Source organism: Syngnathus acus, chromosome 9 (genome assembly GCF_901709675.1).
Source record: "Syngnathus acus chromosome 9, fSynAcu1.2, whole genome shotgun sequence".
Taxonomy (NCBI): Eukaryota; Metazoa; Chordata; class Actinopteri; order Syngnathiformes; family Syngnathidae; genus Syngnathus; species Syngnathus acus.
Window position 1 is genome coordinate 1,816,223 of NC_051094.1, and position 21,145 is coordinate 1,837,367.

Here is a 21,145-nt window from a genome sequence, read left to right on the forward strand (position 1 = left end):
TCTAGGGATGAGTCTGCCTATCTCCCCAAGGGGATCTCCATTGTGAATTACCACTATTTTTTTTCCACCCCTGTCTAATTATCGAGTGGCTCTCACTGCCTTTGACACATAATTATCAAAGGCCTAAATAATTCTTATAATAAAAAAAAGTCTTTTAGTGTTACGGGTATTTGGATGTAGCGTCAGAGAAAGATGGGAAAAAAACGTTAAATGTATTTTTGTTGAAAAAGATTAGCTTTGTAAATGGCTAAACAATGCCATGTGGTCAAAGGTCAGACAAACGTGTGTGTGCGTGTGTGTGTGTGCATGTGTGTGTGTGTGCATCGTTTTCTTGCTGGAGTTGGCTATTTCATAGAATCCGTGAAAAGCTGGATTTAGCAGAATTTTGCCAACCAGGGGGTCAAAGATCTGTGATGTTTCAGTCTCTATAGCAACCGGGCTCACTTCAGAGATCTCAGAAAAAGAACTGTTTTTTACGGGGGAGCAGCAGAGGGAAAGAGGATTTTATAGTTCATCCAGAGTTTGAGTGGATACGGGGCGGGGCTGATGTTGAGTCATGGTCATCAGGTGACTCAGCTGTGTTTTGCAATTGCACTTAAATTGGTGTCACAATGAGGGGAGCAACCCGACAAAAATACTTACTCATACTTTGTGCCACGCTGAAACATTAAGTAGTCGATCAGAGCTGTTCATGATTCGATCTATCAGTTTTGGCTCAGACCCACCACGGCCAACCCCCACCTGAACTTTCCTCTGCATATCCAGCTGCTTCCACATTACAGGGGAAAAAAAAAAAAAGCCAGCAGAGAAATCCCTCAACATCTGCATGTTGGTTTTAGCTCAACAAGTTCTATCCACATGTTTCTGTTCCATTTGCCCGTTCGATACGAGACACGACAGCTGCTGTGTTTGCTTGTGTGTTTGCAGAGTGGATCGGCATGTCCAACATTGCGGATAACTTGCAGGCCACTTGCAAGAATGTGGCAGCATTGTTACCTCCGCCAAGGAGATCTTGTTTATTGTTTACTTTGTCGGTAGGATTATTTGAAATACCTTAATCGGGTCCCGCGGAACTTTGTTGAGAGTTGAGAGCGTGAATCATGAATCTTAATGACAAATTTATATTTGTCATCTAACACAAGCAATCAAGTCATCTGCATTACAATAAACAATATCAGATTTATTATGAATACAGTAAATGTTTTTGCCCTCACGCTTCAATGTATTCATTTTAAATTGGTTATTCTCTACAACTTCACGTGTTTAGATCTTCTTTATGATGCGCTGAATGTAGCTGAGCCAAATTACGGTTTGAGTGTGCACCATTGTAGTTGAAAGCCAGAGATGGTTGTTTCTTACCAACCACAGTTCTCATTGTGGCTTGAAGAGCGAAAAACTCTTCCAGCAATTTACTGCCACATTGCTTTGAGAGCCTATTTGTCAACCTATTAACTCAAATGTTCCAACAGCCTACCATATGTGTGCAATGAGAGCTGTCAGAGGGGCTGATTGATCGAGCCTGAGCTGAGCTGGAGGCTGGAGTTATTCAAGAAGCCGTGTTTTGGGGGAGCGCCACGTGTATTTTTCTTGCTAATTTTAGCAAAGCGACGACATGGCTTAAGTGTCTTTGAATTGGGATGGATCTCTAAATGGGGAATCCTGGTGAAACGTGAGAGCGTATCCCGTTTAGAGAGGAGAAGCAACAATGTGGTCTATTGTTGTATTTCAAAGCAATTACATTTTGCAAAGAAGATTGTTTTTTACTGCCTTGTTGTGACTAAGAACACAATATGAGGCAGCCTGTCTTCACATGATTAATCTTGCCTTGTCCAGATCTGAAAGTCAGGTATTTAACTACATCATCTCAGTAATTCTATTTTTTTTTTGTCACACCATAAAATGGATGTGTAGTTGGGTTTATAGTTAGCTACAACTACCGTATTTTCCGGACTATAAGGCGCACCGGACTATAAGGCGCACCTTCAATGAATGGCCCATTTTAAAACTTTGTCCTTATATAAGGCGCACCGGACTATAAGGCGCACCATTAATGCATCATGTCAGATTTTTAATCCAAATCAAATCATTCTCCATTTTATCTTTTTTATTTCACCTTCAGACGCAACAAATTACTTTATAATCACAAAATAATGATCCATAGTCTTTTTGATTCATGATTCATAGTCTCAGCGGGCCACTTATGACTGATTTCATGACACAATGCTTCGGGCCAGTTTAAATTTAGGAATTTGGTCCATATATAAGGCGCACCGGACTATAAAGCGCACTGTCGGCTTTTGAGAAAATTTTAGGTTTTTAGGTGCGCCTTATAGTCCGGAAAATACGGTAATTAACTCAAAATTAACCTTGATTTTCCTACTAGTGTAGTCTCAGGTCAATTTATGTCACCACTGACCAATGTTAATCAATGCTTTTAATCTACAATGGCTGTTGGTAGTTTGTCTTTTGTTTATAGAGACCAATTCCCAAAGCCATACTGATTTTTGTTAGGCGACTAAAATAACTGCACATAAAGACTCATCCATCAACCGGAACAATGAAAATAAGTTTGGACTAATAAATCCTTTGATGGATTTTACAAGTATAGTTTTCCTGGCCTCTGCTTATGGCCCACTTTGACACGGGGACTCGTCTGTCTAGCTCGGGCCAGAAAACAGGACCTTGGCTGACGCTTCAAGTTTGAAAGGGTTGACTTTGCTAGTCCCACAGGCCCTGTTATGCCAATGGAAAGTTCTTCAACCATGCATGGATGGGAATGCGCTGCAGATGATTTGGTGTGTGCATGACTGTAAGAGTTTGTGTAATGGAACAGACATGAGCATAGATATTGTCTTTTGTGGTATGGTGAATATTGTCCAGTATCTCATAACAAAATATGGAGGCTTATATTATATTATATTATATTATATTTTGGCATGTAAAAATTTGCCAGCCATAAATCAAATGTAATTCCGTCCTAACTCGCCTTACTAAATGTACAGAGCAAGAGATTGTTAACCTATTGTTGTAAGCCCTGTTCTCTTTTCTTCACTATTTTATCTTAATGTGAAGCGCATTGAAAAGGCTCACTCCCAAGGTCTGGCTCCAGTACTCCTTGGGGTGGCTCCAACGGTGTGGGAAGTCTATTGTCATACGGTAACAAGTCCTTTGTGTGACATTTTCCTTGGCGTTGACATTCAGAGGGGAATAGCAAGATGGTCCTGCAGACGCCACTTTCTGTGACATGTGAAGGGAAAAGGTATTAAGAATGGGAGCCAAGGTATTTGAACGTGCACAAGGAAGGACATTTGCACAGTACGTGACAAGGACACGCTATAGTGGAGAGGCTCTTTCATATTTCACTATAGTATTATGCTATAACCACAGGTAGCATAATAATCATTTGTATCCACCGTTGTCAAAAGAAGTAGCATGGTTGCTAAAATCAAACGGAACTTATCCGTCATATATTGGCTTTGTCGATGCGTCATTTGGCAAGCGGTAAACATACTAACTGCACTTTTTTTTTTTTTTGCTCTTCATCGTAGATGAATCACAGGGAAGCCGAGGTAAGGAACAAAGTGTGTGCTGTGGCTCTGACGGATTCGGCTCACAGCATGTGGCTGCAGGAGACCAGTAAAAGCACACAGGACTGGATGCAGCAGGTAAAACACACACCAGTCACTACATTAGGAACACCTTTGCGTTATCATCAGATAGAAAAAAATGTTAATTTTATTTGATGTCCAATATGAGCCTCCCACTTTTAGATCCCTTGCTGTGTGTGTTGGTTTGACTCGTTGGAATTCAAGGTTGCACTGTCCCGCTTGTCTTGCATTTCCTATTTTTGATCCATCCAAGGGATGCGCGGGACGGAGTATAATTGAGACGTTAAACGATTTTCTATTTGTGTTGATTACCCAGAACAGTAGAACTAAAATCGCCGTCTTTTGTCCACGAGGAGGAATGAGACTGACAAAAATAATTTTCTTGGACTCATTAACCTAGTAATTGATCAAACAATTTTTTTTTTTTTTTTCTGCATTGTAACTTTTTTTTTCCCATGCTTAAAACCAACGGGATAGAAGTTGCACTTATGATTTCAGGTACATCACGACAAATATCTTACATCTTAGCACGCCAAATAGCTTACATCTTAGTTTCTAGTGCATTATAAGTTCGTCCTCAAATTTCCCCCAAACGACCTTACTTTTTCTGAATAGCGTAATCTTCATCTATGTTCCATTCCACCACAGGGTCACAGCGGTTCTGGTCCGAGGTGGTTTTACCATCATTCCATTTAATCTCATAGGCACAAACAACCACACACAGAGACGCCAAAAGTGACCCACCCCTCTCAGGTGCACTGCATTAACAAGCCCATCACAGTGTTGGCATTGCTGACTGTGATCAGACACACACACACTGGTAGTGCAGCACAGATGGTGCTTCACACCACAGAGTGAAGCTAGCAGTGACCCTTGCTAATGCTCGAGGTGGTGTATAAATATGGGTGCCCACAGCAGTGGGTGCATGTGAGGTCGGGGCACCCCAGCAGTACACTGCTCTGTTCTCCTCGGACAGAGATAATTCCCTCCCTCTGAGGTCAGAGAGGTCGCCGGATGGTGAGGAGGAGAGGGGAGTATAAAAAGGAGGCGATGGGATTTAGAGATCAGCGCCCGCTGGGTTGGGTTGTATGGACCAAATGGTTCAGATGAGGGGCAAATGACGTCACCGCCAACACATTTTAAAGAAGGGTGAATAGCATGGAGAAAGTACAAACAAAGGTTGAAGATCTCGACACGACTGACAGCGACGGAAAAAATTCAAATTTCCTTAAAGAGTGGAAAGAAGAAAGGATGAATATCTGACCGGTAGGATGCAGATGGACTAGAGGAGATGAAGAGATGTATGTGGAGAAAGATGAGTAGTTCAGTGAACATTGCTGTGTGCGTGTGTGTGTGTGTGCATGTGTGTGAGAGAGGGAAATGTGAATGATGGCGTACAGCTGGCAGCCTGTCACAGTCTCCAAGGTGTCTCCTGTCACAGTGCTGGCCTGCTGTCACACTCTAGTGGCCTGCCTAGAGCTTATACAAACACACACACACACACAGTACACTACTGTATCATCATGAATAAACCATCCTAATCCATAGAAAGCCAGTCGAGAAGATGAGAACGGGTTGGACAAGAGAGCAAGACGGGCAACTTTCTGGGAAGTTAAGTTGGTGGCTGACAGCTGTTTTATGGCTTTGGAGACTTTTTGTACAGTTTGTGCACAGTTTCCAGCTCGCATCTCAGCTTGCGAAGAGACTGAATCAATAAAATAGTGGCAGGTGTATTCACACACGCAATTGTATACAAGCTACACTGGTTTGTTTATCTTGAGGTTGGGATCAATACAACAGCACGCTGTGATGTGATTCATTAGCGAGATAATTATGTGACTTAATTGTTTGGTCACTTCGGCGCAATGGTAAACCTGTGTTGACGCATCGTACGAGAATAAAGCACAAGGTGTTGATTAAGAGCAATGGTGTTTGTCAATCAAATGTTCTTGTTATGAACAGATCAGGAACAAACAACTGCTGGTCCTTTTTTAGTCTCTGGCTATTTATAGAAAAACAGTATGTCTAGGTTGGGGCAACTCATCCTTTCTACTCCGATCATAACATTGCATCAGAGGGGAACCGTCATGCCCAATGCACACGCTCTCCGCGTACACATCTGATAGTTCCAGGCTGTCTGATTGGGCGCTATTGATCGGTGGTTTGGCGTGACTTGAAGCGACGATGCTATTCGTTTCGGGAGCATGCGATGTTATGTGCCATCCTTTTGTCACGGCTCTCAAATCCAAGCCGGCAGGATTTGCTTTTATGTGGCGCTTGGTCTCCCGCAGCACATTTGCAGCGTTGCTTTGACAAATCTATTTTGACCTGGTGGTAATGGTCAAGGTGAAGGGAGAAGGAGTCGAGGAGCCTCGCTGCTTTCCCTTCCCTCCGATTCCAGTCCGGGTCTTTTTTCCCCGCCCACATTTAGTTTAAATTCATGTTTATTTCCCTGCTACAAATCTCACATGAGCCTATTGCTTTTATCTTAATAATTTTCGCATGTCTTGTTGATATTTGCAGAGGATTTGTGTACACGGGGCAGATGTTTCATCATAATCACCTCCGTCACCAGTTTCTATATTTGTCGCTAAGCTTGAATTAAATATATCGTCGGTGGGACAAAAGAGAAAGACACGTCAAAACAGGCCGCAACAGAAAATATTTGTTTTGATGGAGCTCCCATCAACAACAGATGGGTTAAATTAGCCTTCAGCTATCATTTGTGTTTTAATATCGGTACAGAAAAATGAAAACATATGAATGAGAAAATACGATGCAATTTTACAGGCGCACATGTAGTGTTTGTCCTGTTTGGGTGTTCGGGGTGGAGCTGAAGTGAGAGATGGCTCATAAATGTGTCAGTCCGAGCCTTGGGAGTCAAGGTCGCTGAGTGCAAAAATGCAAACTAGCCTGGATGCTTTTGGAGACCCCCCACCATTCAACGGGGGTGACCCTCACTCGCAGCAGCAGACACACAAAGTTGTTGCACAACGTTGTAATGGGCCAGGGTGAAAGTAAACAAGAGCAGATAAGCAGTGATTCAGAAGGACGCCAGCTGCATGTTGTAATCTCTTTACATGTTGGCTTTCTTCTATTCAACTTTTATCTTATCAGGCCAATGTCTTCTCCAAGCATTCCTTCGCGGCCGCCCTTTTTCCCGGCTCGGGCGCTCACACAAACACATGCTCTCCGACAAGGGAAAACACACTTTGATATGTTGCCATCTCCCCAAAAATAAAAACTCCCAAGCAGCTGAGTAAAGACTTGTTCAGCGTGACAGTAGTGAAGCTAATCCAACGTAGCCAGTTTACTCCCTTCCCGATAAATTGTACTTATGACAGTTTTAATACCATCTACGGATATTTTAAAACAAACCTCCCTCTGTTCTGTTTTGTCTTTTGCGTACTCCTTCTACAATTTTGGCCGCTTCACTCGTTCCGTTCCTGGCTTTAGCGTTCAACTTTTGTAAATTCTTGTTTAGCTGCTCTGAAAGGACATTTGAACATGTAAGCATCTGCAATATTCAATAATAATTGATTTGTTTGGAAAAATATGTGACCAAACATCATTTTGTGTTTCAGATGTTGTTGTTTTTTTATGTTTGACTTTATTGAAAATGTTGCAAGAGGCATCTGGAAGATGAAGCGAGCAAAAGTAGATAAAGAGCTCCACTCCTGTTTCTGACAATCGTGCTGTCAAACACTTTGGGGGGTTTGAGAGGCCTGCGTGTGTTTGCGGGGGGTTATGGGTCAGCAAACTGGGCAGACTCCCTCCCCCCAGTGTACTCACTGATCCACCATGGCACTGGGCCTCAGTCCCCCCCCCACACACACACACAAACAAACAGCAAGATGTCTAAGCAACATGTCACAGAGCTTTTAATTGCTTGTTCCTGTCTCTTTCCCCCCCCCCTCCCCTTTCCTTCACTCACACACTCTTCTCTCTCGACCCCCTTCCAGCTTGTCTTTGTTTTCTCGCATCTCCATTTTCTCCTCCATCTCTTTTTTTTGCTCCATGTCTTGTTTTTTTGTCATATCTCAATTTGCATCAAAGTGGTCTTCATTAGGTACACCTGATCCATAATATTTATTGAAGAATTTTCTCAAGCTGATGTGGACAGTTCTTTGGGATAGCACAAAGATTAACATTGCTGATATGCTATTTATGCATTTTTTTTTATTTCTTGTATTTATCACATTTGACAGTTACCTTTTGTGTGCGTGTGCGTGTGTCCTTGTAGCATTGTTGCAACTGGGTCTCAAGTCCAGAGCCTTTGGACACACCACTGGACTCCATGCTGCCAGACTGCCCACGCGTCTCTGCAGGTACCCAATCTAAATAAACCCACACAGTACAATATTGGGTATTTTTAATTGAGGGATGGCTTTCGGCATTGGAATGTAAATGTAAGATAATATTTCGTATTGAGTTCACCCAAAGTGGATTTATCTTGGGTGTACAAAATGCATAAGGCAGTTTTGAGGTCCGCTTTGGTTATTTACATTCCAGCTAATGTGCAATCAAATGCTTTAGGTTGATCGTAGCTCTCCTATTAGAGGACTAACTGATTTGGATCTTTACCAGAGAAACTGAAGCTGTGCCATAATATCTAAGAAAGCAAATCCACGGTGTATTTCACTTCTGTTGGATTTTGTTTCTATTTCTATCCGCACGCTGGCTTCCTCTTTCTTTTTCATCATCCGCTCTCTCGGCGACAACGCTTAATCCGCCCCCGTGGTGTTTGGCTTCCTGTCCTCGTGCCCTCTCTGCGGCGGGCTGGCCTTGGTGATGTCACAGGCATCATGAGAATGCATCCTTAATGTAGGATTAGAGACGAAAGCTGTAATCCTCGACATGACCATTGATAAGAGATGATGATTGCAAGTGTTGTTGGAAGACTGACATACATCGTAGAATTCGTGCAAAGGAGCTCAAAAGGCCATTCACAGAGACCGAGAAGTCAGGAAACATAACTCTCCGTTGTTGTTATTTTTGTTGCCAACTTCACAGAGAATATAAAAAAAAAATTCCGTACATTCCATTGGGCCTTAATTTATTTCCCCACATGTGTTTGGGCTCAATCAAAATCCCTTTCCATCATGGCAGGTTTGCGTTGACTCCCATTTATGAGCGGGTGTGCACACTTATGCAACTGCTATCTCATTTTTCTTTTTAGTCGAGAGACCGTTTTTGATTATTTATCTTGATTTTTATATTGTAAAACCTGACATTTGACAGGGGTGTGTAGACCTCATGTTTGAACCCCACAGGTGCCTTGTCAGACATCTTTTGTCCCTGAATTAGGACATTGTGGTTTAGTCCCTCCATATCTCTTGTGCGTCATGCTCGTGAAAGTATAGGTCATTTTTCCGCACGCTCAACATGTCACTGGATTCCTCTCGAACGGCCGCTATCTCATCTGGACCACTAAAGCGGCGTGTTCCACATGGTGCTGCGTGGGTGGTACGTCTCCACATCTAACGGTGAATCAGCAACTTCAAATGTCAGCTAGCCTTCGATTTATGGAACCCATCCAGTATTTCATGTTCAAATGTCACTTTAGCTCTGGGGTTTAATGCGTCTTGAAAGAGCAGCCGCCTTCGGAGTCCATATATGCCGGCCCCCACTTTTCCAAACATGGCATGAACGGCGGTACGGTCTAAACCATTTGACACCACGACCATCTGTATGTGTACGCTATTGACTCGAGCTCTATTGACTTTAAGCGAGCTGAAAGGAATCCCGGCTCAGGCCTGTTAACAAAGCTGCCAACTCGGCTTGTCTCTGGTCTTTTGCTAGCAGCTTCGGATGTCAAAGGTTGACTCGGTGGTCTTTGTGTCCTTGGCAGCCCGGCAGGTTCGCAGGCGGCGGCAATTGTAGCGAGAGTCGCGGTAGAGCGGCAGAGGTGACGAGGTTGAGGGAAGGCTGTCAGGACGCCGTGGCCCGCCACTTCAATCAACAAACGCGCCGTCACCTCGTCGGCTGCCGTGAATTGTCCAGTTGGGGTTGCTATGCAAAGAGCATGCGGTGAGCTTGTGTGGAAGAGGTGGGGGTTGTCACTGTTCGCGAAATATAGTTTCTTAGCGACCGAAAACGGCACTCAATCGCTACTAGCACACACACACATCCACCTGTCCCCACTAGCAGTCGGTTGGAAAAAGTTGTATGCTCTCGAAATAATCGCATGACACCATAAAGCCAGCTTTACAAAAACAAAATCAATGTTAAAAAGTAGAAATGTCATAAGACGCGGCTGCGTCTAGAAAGTAGGCCGGTTTGGTCGGGATTTAATGCCAAACATTTTTTTTAAAGAATCCTACAAAGTAGATGTCTACACCGTCTATGGCGGTAGGATTGCTTAGACAGGGAAAAGGAAGACAAGTCTTTGCTGCTTCTGCATCGGTTCTTCTCTTCCTCACTGGCTTCTTATGCCATACATCTCTCCTCCTCCACATCCATCCTGTGCAGCACCGATGATACGATAACTGTGTTCTCCATGCTTCAAGACTTTTAGCTAAAGGGAACAGAGTTTGTCTATTGTGTTGCTACCCTGATGTGGCAGTGCTTAGAATTTCCTGGAGAGGGATGGCTGAAGCATTTCTAACAGCAGCATTTCTAACCATTAAAACCTGCAGCAGACTTCCTCATTCTTAAATGAAAGTATTCCCAGTTCATTATCATTTTTTTCTGAATTGCGAAGCAATTTGTTCCCCATTAAGTTGTCTCGAGGAGATCGCCCGACCGAAATGTTTGCATATTTCCGTCATGCAAATGAAGTGGTATTACTATCCTTGCTGCTAAGCTGACATTAAAATCAGTTGGAAAATGGGATGGCGTGAGGTAAGCTCCTCCAGAACTGTCATTTGGAGACAGGAAAGAGATTCAGGCATGCAAAGGGAAGGGGGCGGGGGGACGTTGGCGATGATATACGCTAAGTGTGGCTAGATGGATGAATAGCGATATATACTATGTAATGTATTTATGTATATGCCGATCCATTCACAACACACTTCCTGTGTCAGGTGATTACTCATTGTCCAAGCCGATTATCAATTACAAAGGCTTAGCTCTCTGTAGGTAAACACTGATTAATGGCTAACAAAAGTAAGTTAATATCTTACCTGTTTTGTAATTAGCAAATATGTGCCATTACAGGCAACCTAACACAAGGCAGTAATTAAACTAAATGAGCCTTGGAGAGCTAATGTTTATTTTTTTACAGGACATGATTTCAGATTTCTTTCCTATATCTCCTATACAAAAAAAAATAAAATTAAAACTGAGTGGTTACCTGTTTTGGGCCACTTGACTAAAACTGGGAACCGCTACTCTTTACACACAAATACCGTAAGTCTGTGTTGCACTTGAGGTTTGACGATAACCCTCACCTCCCTGATCCATGCACTATTGACCGTGAAACATCTTTTCGCTGTCGGCATCCCTTCCATACAAGCACGCACACACACAGCGAGTGATGTTTGTGTGATGACTGACTCCAAGAGGAAACTCAAGCTCACTCAAATTAACCCCATCCACCTTCAACATCTGTGTTTTTTCAGCTTGCTAATGTGGAAATCCGCTCAATGGCCTTGGTAGGCCATCTCATATTTTTACAAATGCCTTTCAGTGTTTTTGTAGGGCAAAACCACGACACGTTGCCGTGTCCGGCAGGAAATAGACAGGTAAACTCTGGTGAACCGTACTTTGGCTCAGATTCACTGAGACAGGTTCAATGTGGGATGACGTAATAGTTTTAGAGATGCACCGTGTCCATTTTCAGGTCAGGCTCTTATTCCGTCCGCGGTGACGCGGCAATCTGATCCATCATGTATGTTGCCTTTCTCATGGGAGCGTTTCCTTTGAATCAAACACTTGTCCTCTTTGACGGCCTTCTTTGAATCCATTCTAGCCAACTGTCCCTGTTTATTGATCAAGTTGAGGGCTTTGATACGCGGCCGACCCGTATCATCAGGATTATCAAAGATATGCCACCACGGTCAATAGACGAGCCCTCGCTACATGGTCCGAGACAAAGGTGCTGCCATTTATTTGTCTTAGCAGACAAACGAGGAAGAGGAAGGTGATCGATATGTCGAGTTAATTATTGTTCAGGCATTTCAAGGCTGGATTCGAAATTCATTTTCAATTCATGCGGTTTTCTAATCTCCCCTAAGAGATCTATATGTCACCTATTTTCTGAATAGATAAAGCACACTTACAATGTCATATATTATGTCGAGCGCACTTTGTTTTTTTTCTTTGTGAGTTATGCCTTAACCTCCACAAAAGTACTCAAAAAATAAATCTCATCAGAGGCACACGAGCTATCACAAGGTTGGCCATATATTCAGTAATTGTACGTGTCCTAGCTTTATGTTGCACGTAGCCATAAGAAGGACATCGCAGTACAAGAGCATCGTCTGTTGTGATTACGCTAAATACGAGGATGTCTGCAAAGCTCAATCTGGGCTCTTTACTTCAACTCTGCATTCCATAAATTATCCAGGAGGTTTTTTATCCTATCATTCTTTCTTTTACCGTAAGCATCGTTTAGCAGGGGGAAGAAAGCAATGGGGCTACCAAATAGGAATATGCCTGCTGTGCCTAAATGAAAGTTCAACAAGGTTCAATGAAACACTTATACAATTTGCTGCAATATCGTGAGGTTTTATAATCTCATTATCATCTTAGTGCCAGATTTGCCCCTGAGGACTGTTCTGCATTCACTTTTATTAGCTCCTTAAGATTTGTCCATTCGTCCTTCGAGTAGCCTCCCCTCCACCAATGGCTGGGGCACAATCTCTAGTAATTAACCCTTCTCCATCTTGTTTTCTTCCCTCTCTTTTATATTCTGTTACTACTTCAGTTTTCCGCCAAAGAGCCAAGAGACAATTGTTTACTCAATTCACCGTATTCCCACGTAGTTCAGGAAATATAATTGAACCATTTGTCATAGTCACGCAAGACTTCATTTATTTCCGATGGTCTTTCTTCTCTAAGGCCTTCTTGGGGAAACTAAGGTCAGGTGGGGAAGCTAGCATACTGGATACAGTAAAGCAGGTCACAAATCCCCAAGCCTCTTAGCTGCTGCGAGTAGTGTCCATCCCTGGTCACACAGAGGGCATCCCCAGATTAGTGCTTCACGGACATGGATCTCATTTGCCCATATGGCCTCTTCTCATTGAGTTGATATAGGCCGTAATCCGTCCAGCCTTTAGCCCTGACCTAAACATGCGGCAAACCACTTGCGAGAGGAAAACACAAACCTTCCAACACATTGGAGTAAAGAGGATGAATGTGGGGAAATCTGTTTGCCTTGCTCGTATCTTTTCCGAATGTCTTTGTCTGTATATGGATGTGCAGTCAGTCAAGAAATGTCATAATTACATCGTCAATTCGGTTGACTTAAGACTGTTTTAAAGTTCAATCCACGGGGTGAAATTAATCCAATAAACCCCCAGTGGGCCACAGCAAATCCTAATCACGGCGAGCATTCAACTTTGAAAAATCACCCTTATCCTAAAATCTCAAAGCCCTCATTAACAAGGTTGAGAACAAGTTTCACAGTGCAACTCGTTCTCTGGAGATTTTATTCGGATAAAAAAACAAACGTTAAGAGTCATAAATTTCAAGCGTCTAAAATCTTGACCCTTTGATGTTTATAATCGTACAGGATACCTTTCGACGATGTATTTACCTTTACGATAAAAAAAAAACGATATTTGACCGACTAGTCGATTTGATGCAGGTGTGACTAGTGAAATATGCATAATCCTATTTTAGCCTATGTAAAGTGTTCCCCATAGGTACACACATAAATTGAATTTAGTTAATGGGATCAAATAGATTAGTGTAGAAGAGGCTAATCTATTGACACGACAGTGTCACCGTTAATGCTCGTAACTTGCTGGCGCCACGGCACTACGTCACTCTTTACCTTGTAACTGGCAGAGCAAAAACGGAAGACCAGAATATTCCCACTTTAGCGGCACAAAAAAAAATCTGGAAATATTTCTCTCTGTAGCTTTTGGGTGTTAGTCGCAATTAACAATTGTTTTTTGCAAAATTCAAATTTGTTTTAAAGAAGCCTGCTAAATTGACGTGAATTTAATGCAGCGTCATTTGTATGGTTATGAGGTCATTACACAATAATTAGCTGCTCATTAGCTCATCCACACACACATTATATAGCCAACTGTTGTGACGATCCCTCGCTGTGATGTAACATCTGGAAAACAGTCAATTTGTGTGTGTGTTTGTGTGTGTGTGTGTGTCTTTGGCGCTTAAAACCTCATTGCCTCTTAAAATAAGCTTCTGTAAACTTCTCCATTTTCACAAATAAGGTTGTACTAAAATATACGGTCAGCATATTTCTGAGTGTACAAGACAAAAATCATGCAGCCAGTGCCAACATATTTGTACCACTCTTACCACTAGACTAAGAGATCCACGAGTCATCCTAATTAGCCTTAAATTATAATTGTTTCCTTGGAGAGAAGTTCATCTTACTTTTAAATGCATTGATAAAAGTTTGAGTATATTTCAGCGGTGGTTTTGAGTCAGCAGCTGTGACCTCGCCGTATCCCGTGTGCCGCTTATTGACAGATATACTCTTTATTAACCAACCATCTCCTTGACAGGAGACAAACAGCCTGCGAAAAGCAACTCGTGCTAGTATTCGAAAAACATTGCAATTAGAGGATGATTTCTCCTCTTTTCCCCCTCCCCTCCACCGAATGCAACGCATAGTAGAGAGAGGCAAAGCAATAACATTGCTTGTTTGCGGTCTTGGAAGCAGCAATTATAAAGTGCTTGGAGAGTTGTTGTGCTTGTTGTGACTGTGAGTAATGAGCGAGGCTGCCCTGGCGTCTCGCTGAAATCTACGGCTCCTAATCCTCGACACTTGTCTCTGCCTTCTCCCGGTGTGTTTATCCACCGGCATCCCTCTGACCATCATCGACCTGTCACCAGCTTTAGACGGCCCGCGGTGACCTGTGACCTCTATCAGCTGACTTCACTGAAAATAGTCCACTAAGTCTTGAGCAATTTGCCTCGAGATGTATTTGAATGGGTAGTTTGCAACAAATGACTCATGATATTCCACTAACATCGTGTTTTCTCTCACCCAAATGTTGCCATAACAGTCTCTAAATAAGGTAACCAAAACAATTTAATAAAATAAAATAAGTAAATAAAAAAAAAAAATATATATATATATATATAGAAATAAAATACACATACACAGGGCTCGTTTTATTTTTTGTTTTGCCGTGGTTACAAAGTGCGCTATCTGGTTATCTTGCAGCTCACCCCCTTCTTCCCCTCCTCCTTCATGTTGTTCAGCCAGTATGTCGCCGATGGCAAGGCTCACATGTCAACGTGTACTCCCACACAAACAGCATGTGCGCACATATCTGCATGGGTATGCTCAGCGACAGGCCCTCCACATGTAGACACACTTACAGATACGCCCTCCCTGATACGGGCGCGCTCACACGTTGGTCAACGTAAGTTTGGACCGAGTGGCAGGCGATGCGAGTTGGCCCTCCGTAGTAAAAGTTGACTTGTGTATAGAGTGAATAATTACTTTTTGTTTTTTAAAGAGGTCAAGTGTATGTGTCCAATTTGATTCACCTACTAAGCATATTGTTCCTTGTTTACAACCCAAGTTCAGGCGAGGTTACTATGAAGGACTTCCTTTAGCGATACTCACCCGCTACACTGCCCTCCAAGCAAATGTGTTGTGAAGAAAACCAAAAGAAACCCCTCAAATAAAAGAGACAAAATTGCCAGGAAAGAAGCAAGGTAAAAGCGTGTGGCTTGCGCTTTGTCTTACAAACACTTCACAAATGCTAAGTGAGCTTGGCATCGGTTGTTGGAGCAGCGTCTCAGAGAACTGAAGGGAAATGAATTGTGTTTGGCACCAGGCACCTATCAGGCTGCAATTAGTATAGCTAACATCCCAGATGAACGAGTCAAGTCTAGGTCAGGGTAAAAAACTTCAAGGGTCTTAACGGGTAAAGGTCGGAGGCCGTGCCGTGCTCCCTCCCCTCACTGAATATAAGCTCATGCCGTGCATGCTTAGGTTTGCTGAAATCTGTTTTGAACTTTGAACTCGAGGTGTCGCAGTCAGTCACATGTCAGGCCGGCTCCTGCGGGATCGCCTTAGATGCGTTCACGTTAGATTTTCCGACTCGGTCCTACTCCTGACCTGCCCTACCCAACGAAGAGATTTAGCCGTCTTTGAGGCTTCTGACATGGATGTTACATCACATGCTTGGGATTCGATGTTTTCCAGTCTGCTCCTTCCCCCGAATCGATGGAATCGAATTTTGGCAAACCTCACCGGAATCCTTTTGGTACACGGCATATACGGTTGTTGTGATTGATCTTGATGGATATAGGAGCCATGTGTGTCGTTCCCGGTTCCTCAAAAGACCTCTAATCCTCTAATGCTACCATAATCTCTTTTAATACATTCAATATTAGTTGACAAATCACATGATAATAAAGTGATGTAAACATGTTGCTTCCGAATGACGAGGATTTAAGCAGGAGGTTTAATCACACTTGACATTGGACGTGTTTTCTTAACCCTGGCCAAAGGTTTACGTCCGTCCCTGGTCTAGAACGCATGAAAATTGCCAGCGGAAAATCTCATCAGTCTCTCGGCACAAACACGCATCTTTATTTATTTCAAATTACAGCTTCAATATTGACATATCACGGGTGGAATTGATTTTGTTTGTATTATACAGTAGAGTGGAAGCTCTTCATTCATTTCATCGAGGTCATGCAATTTGGGAATCAACCAATATTTTTTAGAGAAAGAAAGCATCTCATAAAACTCAAGTTCAAACCTCGGTCATTGACGGAAAAAAATACAACGTCCAGATAAGAAGGAGAACCTGACAAGAAAAATATAGAGTATTTTTACTATTTCCTATGGGATCCTTCATTAAAAAAAAATCACATCTGGCAAATCAGATATCAGTTTGGAAGAAATAAATAAGAGGTTCCGCCCTCAAACTTTGATGCATTTAATTTGTCCTCAATTTTATTTGTGGTCCTTTTCACATCTGGCCTATTTTCTGTATCTTTTCTTTACGTAGAAACAAAGTCCGGTTGACAAAGGAGGGCGCAATTAGATCATTGCTTTCTAGGTTTGGACTTTTCACCAACTAAGCCTCTGTCTGCCCCCGCCCTGTTTCTTAGTAAACCTCTCATTTAGCCTACACCTGCCCGCCTTCTTCCTACCCTGCCCTGCCCCCCTCCCACCCATCGCCTCCAAGAAATGATATTATGGTGTTTGGATCATCCTCATTGCCATCCTCCATACTGTAATCCTATTTGCTCTGTCATGTGTTGGTGTTCACAGATGGTGTGTGTGTGTGTCTGTGTGTGAGCGTGTACAGAGATGGTGGTCCAACATAAACGCACACTAATAACAAAGGTGGCGGAATATAACATTTGGTTCACCCCACTGTCCTTCACTTTGATCTCCTTTCCCCCCGCCCTGCCGTCCTTGTTCTGGCCATAATGAAAATGTTAAACTCTCTGACTGAGTGATTGACTGAAAGGTTTGGGTACAGGTGGGGTGGGCTCTCACTTATTGTTGAATCGGGAGCAGAAAGGGGAGCGAGAGAAAGCCCAGCAGGTTCTTTGGACGGGGCTCAATAGTTGGCGTCTCGGCGTCCACGTTTAGTTCCAGCTGAGTGGCCACAGTGGGCATTGCCGCACTGCCTTCATTGTGACCTCTCAGCCGAGGACCACTGGCTGCCTGTTTGCAACACCCCTTTTCATTTATCCTTTTCTTCTCCATCCAGCCCCTTGCTCTTTGTATTCGGCAAATGGCTTCATAAGAGCGAAAACAGAGATGTTTTGGAATTGATCTGTCACAGCAATGGCCCGCTGATGCTTTTTCGGCCTTTGTGCGCGACATAATTACGGCATTTTCTACTGAGATTGTTGGAATTACTTGTAGAGATTTGTGTTTTTATCTTCTGTTTTAAGAATCTGGGTCCTACATTCATGAGTTTGTACTTTTATTTGAATTTTTGATCATTGCCAGATGTGAGCCACTTGAAGGCAAAATTAGCAAGAGCAGACACATCTTATCATAGGGGTGTGCAATTAATCAAAATTCAATTACGATTATTACCCTGCATGATTACAAAGTTTGCATAATCGTAAAAAAAAAATTGTTATTACTATGCATTAATGTACAATTCTTTTTGTTTGTTTATACAAGGAAAACATACTTTCATTTATACATGAACACCTTTTTTAACTAATTATAATTTTTGTTTGGTCCAAAATGATATTTGTCTTAATATTTTTTGCAGTTAAACATTTCCTTGTTTTTTACCGAAAAATAATCATTTGATTAATCGTGATTTCAATGACTACCAAAATAATCGGAATTGATATTTGTTTAAGATACATTTTTGGCAATTATTTTTTTGGGGTGATTGTCCAGAGGCAGTGCAGGAACCATACAGAGTTTTTCGGACAGGCGGATAGCGACATCAAGATTAAGTATTGACGAGCTTGGGGTCGGGCCAAGGATCTACACGAGCTTGAAATAAACAGTGTGAGGCGCTTGGCCAGTCATTACAGCGCAGCCGCCCCGAACCAGTCGATAAGCTATTATAACCATGCAAATTGTGGCCAAATCACGATGATATCACAGCCCTGTCCAGCCACCGTTGTTGGTAGCCAGCACCAATGTGCAGCATCATGAGGAGAATCACAACTTTGTGCAGCATTAGTGCTAGCAGTAGTGGTAGATTTATACGAAAGCTAGTTTTGATCAAGCAATTGATTTTGACAACGGTATAGTTTCCCAACATTACTGTGCAAAAATGGACTTATTTGCTGTCATTTATTTTGTTATTTCTGTTTTGTGCATACACTTTACGACTGTTGTTTTTTTTATTTGTCTTTGTCTAACCTATCTGATTTTGATATTGCCATTATTTATGAAATCATTCGGCTGTTTCATGAGTTCATCAGAGCTTCAGCGCCCAAATGAAAGTAGGAGTCTTGTCGACGACAGTGATGTTGAGATTTTAGAATACAGTCACACATTTGTCGCTCAAACTCATATGTTCATTGACTCGTAGATGGGCAGCGATTAATCAGAGAACTGTGAAGAAGTTTATGATTAGCCCGGAAAGCTCTGAGGCATGCTAATTGAATCAGAAAATTAGCTACAGAACTATACGGAGCTAGCTGTTGCTCGTAGCAGGTGCCAGCCCACTCAACAGTGGAATAAGGTATTTAAGTCGCATTAGCAACAGTAAAAAAAAAAATTCCTTGAAATGGAACAGTTCGATTTTCTGCCTATTTTCACATCCCCAGTCTGGAACGCAGCCACCTTAGCTAACGCTGCTTGCTTGCAGCACAAAGACAATAATCCTGTCGCTGTAAAATATCAGCGAGTGTAAAAGAGGGATTTATTATCGGAGCGAATGTCTTTCCGCGTGTTGTTATTTTGTGATGGACGTCCTATCTGTTCACTACCTGGAGAGCAAACCCAACTGTGACTGTGTCAACCAGATTTGTCATCCTGACATCTGTGAGCTACTAAACTAGTTGGGACAGTGCAGCTTGACTAATGTATATTCATTGAAAAACATGTTAAAAAAAATTCCCCGTCAGGTATTTAGTCGGGCTTCTTCGTAGCAAATTAATCCTCTGTCAATGCAGCATTATCAACACATTCCCTCTCTCTTCCTCTACTTTGTCTCATCCCCGCTGAGAGGAAAAAAGTGCACTCCCACTCTTCAACGGTGAAGCATTCAAATTGAGGCAACTGTAAAGTTTGCTTGATCAGCTTTTAAATAAGAAGACTCTGCCACCCGCTGCGTAATGAGCCTTCAGGCACTTTGACAAAGTCTAACTTAACTTTCAGTGTTTACCAGGTCATCTTAAGTCTGAATATGTTATCAGTTTGAGCGTACAATAACAAAACAGAGCCATATGGTGCGTTCCCGGAATTGATTTGTTTCTTTTTTCTTTGATGCGTTGAGCATAATTTCCGCCCGCGCAGTTCTCTAAGAATCGGATCAAGTCTTTTGTCACGCCTTAAACTTTGGAATGACAAAAGTCCAAATATTTCCAACAATGTTTTTCCTCCCTGATGTCGTTAAGTCAGCCCTGCATCTTATTAAACATCTGAAGGCCAACTTTTCAAGCTACGCTGGAGACCTTTAGCTAGACTTGACCTCAGTCTGTTTTGATAAGCTATGGAGGATTGTACGGACGGTCTAAACACTCCGTGTAATCTCGATGATGTCTAATACAAATTCCCCACACAGCAACAAGGTGACCAGGAGAGAAACCTGTAGCAAAGTGTCACTCAAGCAACCCTCATGGTACTCACCAAGTCCATCTACCAGCCAATAATTCATACATGTGGAATACGAAGAATTGATTTTCAGATCTATTTTCCATGAGTCAGTGGCTAATGACTGAAGACCTGGCCAAAAGAATTTTTTTTGAACCTCGGCCTCACTTTACTCTCACGCTCCCTAATGCATTTCCCCTGTATCAGGATTTACATTAATGAGATTGAGATTTTTAACAGCTCATGGCTCGCTCCGTTCCCGTTACTGCCTGACACCAACCTTTACTTTCCACCTCACACCCTTCACTGTAAGTCTGAGCCCAAACCTGCCCGGGGGGTTACCCGGAGTGCCAAAGGTGCATTGAGTGACGTGGTACTCTGGCTGACCCCCGGTAGCTTGGCAGGGCTGCCTCCCTAATGAGATTAACTGGGTAATGCCGACTCTGTGTCTGTTTCTCCTGCCGCCCTGTCCGGCCCACCCCGGGGTTCTTTATTTAGCCAGCTGCAGGGCAGGGTGCGCCAGCATTCACAGGTCGAGGGCAGGACGCATGGCCAAAGCCCGACATTATCCCACAATCCTGTCCATCTGAACCGGGTGGATGTTATCATTAGCCATTTTAGCAAGTGGCAATGAAACGCCCACCTCCTTTGTCACAGAGTGTTTTCATGAGAGCCTTCCACATGCAGGGTGGGGGCGTGGGGGGTCTCCCATAGCACAGGTGCGTGGCCCTCAACGTGAGGGTCACTTTTATCCGACAGTGCGTGACAGCACCTGTGAGTCTGACAGTGCTGCCGAAGCCAGCTCATGTATCCGGTTGTTCTTGCTTTATGTGTGGAAATGTCGATGTGTCGGGAACACCTGTTTGGATGTAGCTGTAGGGCACAGACGGACGGGTTCAGATTCCACCCAAACAAACATACGTTACCAATCGTCTCTCGTGGCTGCATGCCAGTGTATGTCTCCGTGTTCTGTACCTGCCATTTGCGTTGTGGGATTGTGTTCCAGGGTCTGCTTTTATGGGGATGTTATGTCTTTCTTGGCTTTGCGACTGCTCCTGATCACAATGGCATCGGGTTCTCGATTCAACTCGACTGCGTGCGTAGGGTGCTTTAAAACAATCACGTACGGTGGGACGAGACCATTTAAAGATCTGAAAACAATTGGTTTTTTTTAAATTAAATT

General features: G+C 42.9%; 1 protein-coding gene across 2 annotated transcripts in view; it reads left to right on the plus strand.

Annotated features, from left to right (window-relative positions):
• The window catches only part of fam172a (family with sequence similarity 172 member A), a 99,644-nt gene that overhangs the window by 67,124 nt on the left and 11,375 nt on the right, over window positions 1-21,145 (plus strand). For both annotated transcript variants that reach the window (XM_037257771.1, XM_037257772.1), the window contains exons 9-10: window positions 3,549-3,665; window positions 7,852-7,936. In XM_037257771.1, coding sequence (XP_037113666.1) covers window positions 3,549-3,665; window positions 7,852-7,936 — 202 coding nt within the window. The remainder of the gene's footprint in view (window positions 1-3,548; window positions 3,666-7,851; window positions 7,937-21,145) is intronic.